This window comes from Oncorhynchus masou, chromosome 28 (assembly GCF_036934945.1).
Source record: "Oncorhynchus masou masou isolate Uvic2021 chromosome 28, UVic_Omas_1.1, whole genome shotgun sequence".
Lineage (NCBI taxonomy): Eukaryota > Metazoa > Chordata > Actinopteri > Salmoniformes > Salmonidae > Oncorhynchus > Oncorhynchus masou.
This window is the reverse complement of record NC_088239.1, coordinates 22,202,241-22,204,740: the sequence shown is the minus strand read 5'-3', so window position 1 is coordinate 22,204,740 and position 2,500 is coordinate 22,202,241. Positions and strand designations below refer to the sequence as shown.

The window sequence follows — 2,500 nt, the reverse complement described above, 5'->3', positions numbered from 1 at the left end:
GAAGTAAAGTCTTTCTTTGTGTAAGTTCCTGGGGGGGGGGGGGTGGATCTTAGCTATAAAGGATCCCATTTGCCATGATATTGGGACTCAACTTTTCATTAGAGATACTGAACTGTTCAAAGTAAAAATGCTATTGCAATGTGGAAGGGACTCAGAGAATTCATTGATAGACACTGAATTGATCTGAGAGTCACAGGGTTTGTGATAGAGCTCATATAACTAAAGATGGACTTTGATAACTAACTCTGACTTGTATGTGTGGTTTGCTCCCATGATTTGGTAAATAGAGGAAATTTCCACGACAGGCACTTCCTGTATGAAATTTCATCTTGGTTTCGCCTGTAGCATTAGTTCTGTGGCACTCACAGACAATATCTTTGCTGTTTTGGAAACGTCAGAGTGTTTTCTATCCAAAGCTGTCAATTATATGCATTGTCGAGCATATTTTCGTGACAAAATATCATGTTTAAAACGGGAACAGTTTTTATCCAAAAATTAAAAGAGCGCCCCCTATATCGAAGAAGTTAACTGCCTTGTTCAGGGGCAGAACGACATGTTTACCTTGTCAGCTCGGGGATTCGATCTGAGCAACCTTTCGGTTACTGCCCCAATGCTCTAACCACTAGGCTACCTGCCGTCCCCCATTAGCCTCTAATGCTAATAGCTAGCTAGATAATAAATGTACTGAGTAAGAGTAAATGTAGCAGGCTAATACAGCCTGATATTACCAGTGACGGTGTAGACCTAAATCAACATGTTGTTTGTCCAACAGTAATACATGATGTAGCTAAGAGAAAAACATTTGGCTACATTGAATGTCATAGGGTCCCCTAGGAAACACTTATGAACGCTTTTAGTTCCTACCCTTTCACAATAACTCCTCCCTGGCATTTTAATTTGTCGTCATCTCAAACACTGTATTCAAAGTACCCACTATTATATTCTAACTATAGAATTAGGTCATTCTATATCCATGATTCCAACAGTTTTGCTCTAATCCGCAAGTCAAATCAAAATTGCATTATTTGGTTAAAAATAAGTCCTATATTATTTGTCCATATCACGCAGCCCTACGTGGCAGTGTGGAAATTCTCAACTGGGCCGTGGTGTAAAGTAAAAATGCTTTCAAGTAAGAGTTAAATTGTTTTTTTGGGGGTCTGTACTTTACTACTTCTTTTTTTTACAACTTTTACTTCACTACATTACTACAGAAAATGCTGCACTTTTTACTCCATACATTTTTCCTGACACCTAAAATTACTCATTACATTTTGAATGCTTAGGACAGGAAAACGGTCCAACTCACACACTTGTCAAGAGAACATCCCTGGTCAACTACTGCCTCTGACATGGAGGACGCACTAAAACCCAAATGCTTTGTTTGAACATTATGTCTGAGTGTTGGAGTGTGCCTCTGGCTCTCCGTAAAAACATTTTTTTTTAAATGGTGCCATCTGGTTTGTTTAATATAAGGAATTTGAAATGATTTATACTTTTATTTTTGATACTTAAGCAAATTTACTTCTGATATTTAAGTATATTTAAAACCAAATACTTTTAGACTTACTTAAGTAGTATTCTACTGGGTGACCTTCACTTTTACTTGAGCCATTTTCTATTAACTTCTTAGAAATAGGGGGCAGCATTTCCACTTTTGGATAAATAGCGTGCAAAATTTCAACTTCCTGCTACTCATGCCAGGAATATATTATATGCATATGATTAGTAGGTGTGGATAGAAAACACTGAAGTTTCTAAAACTGGTTCAATCATGTCTGCCCTTATAAGCCCTTATAAATGCAAAGGCTTGGGCTTAGTTTACTGTGTGCATTTATGGGGGGGGGGACACACACAAGGGACAGACCTGGGAAGACGCTGAGGTCGGGGTTCTTGTTGCACCAGTCGGTGGCGCAGCACATGGGGTAGATGCCAGTGTCGTCCTTGGTGGAGGGTGCGCAGATGAAGGGGCGGTCACGCGGGATTAGCTCGTTCTCTGGGACACACATGCTGCTCTCGGCGGTGATGCTGCTGCCAGACTTCCTGACGGACACGAAGCACAGGCCGTCCGTGGTGCACGTGGAGTTGAGGCATCGCTGGCAGTAACACTGCAAGGCTATAAGAGGGTGGGAGGAGAAAGGAGAGAGCGGGAACATAGAGATTCAGGTAGAAAGAAAGAGAGTGGGAGGGAACATGAGGACAAAGGAGAGTTTACCACTTATTTTCTTCCCCACAAAAGGTACTGAACAGAGTGCATGCTATAATACAAGAGCACAATTTCACTGTGTGTGTAGCAGTTACCATGAAAGCAACAAATAAGTAGTTACAGTGCAGCACAGAAAAACCTCAATGCAGTCTGCTACACTAGTCAAAAACAACAAGTCAACAACACGTCAAAACAACGCTAGCCCACTGAGGTGATGTGAGCCACCTCACCACCTACAGTCTCACTTCCCCGTAGTCAGCTTCCTTCCTGCTCAGCCCGTTTGCAGCCAGAACACTT

At 41.4% G+C, this 2,500-nt stretch overlaps 1 protein-coding gene across 2 annotated transcripts in view; it reads right to left on the bottom strand.

The window, feature by feature from the left end:
* LOC135517363 (TGF-beta receptor type-1-like) overlaps window positions 1–2,500 on the bottom strand; it is a 64,113-nt gene that overhangs the window by 35,585 nt on the left and 26,028 nt on the right. For both annotated transcript variants that reach the window (XM_064941591.1, XM_064941590.1), the window contains exon 2: window positions 1,865–2,113. In XM_064941591.1, coding sequence (XP_064797663.1) covers window positions 1,865–2,113 — 249 coding nt within the window. The remainder of the gene's footprint in view (window positions 1–1,864; window positions 2,114–2,500) is intronic.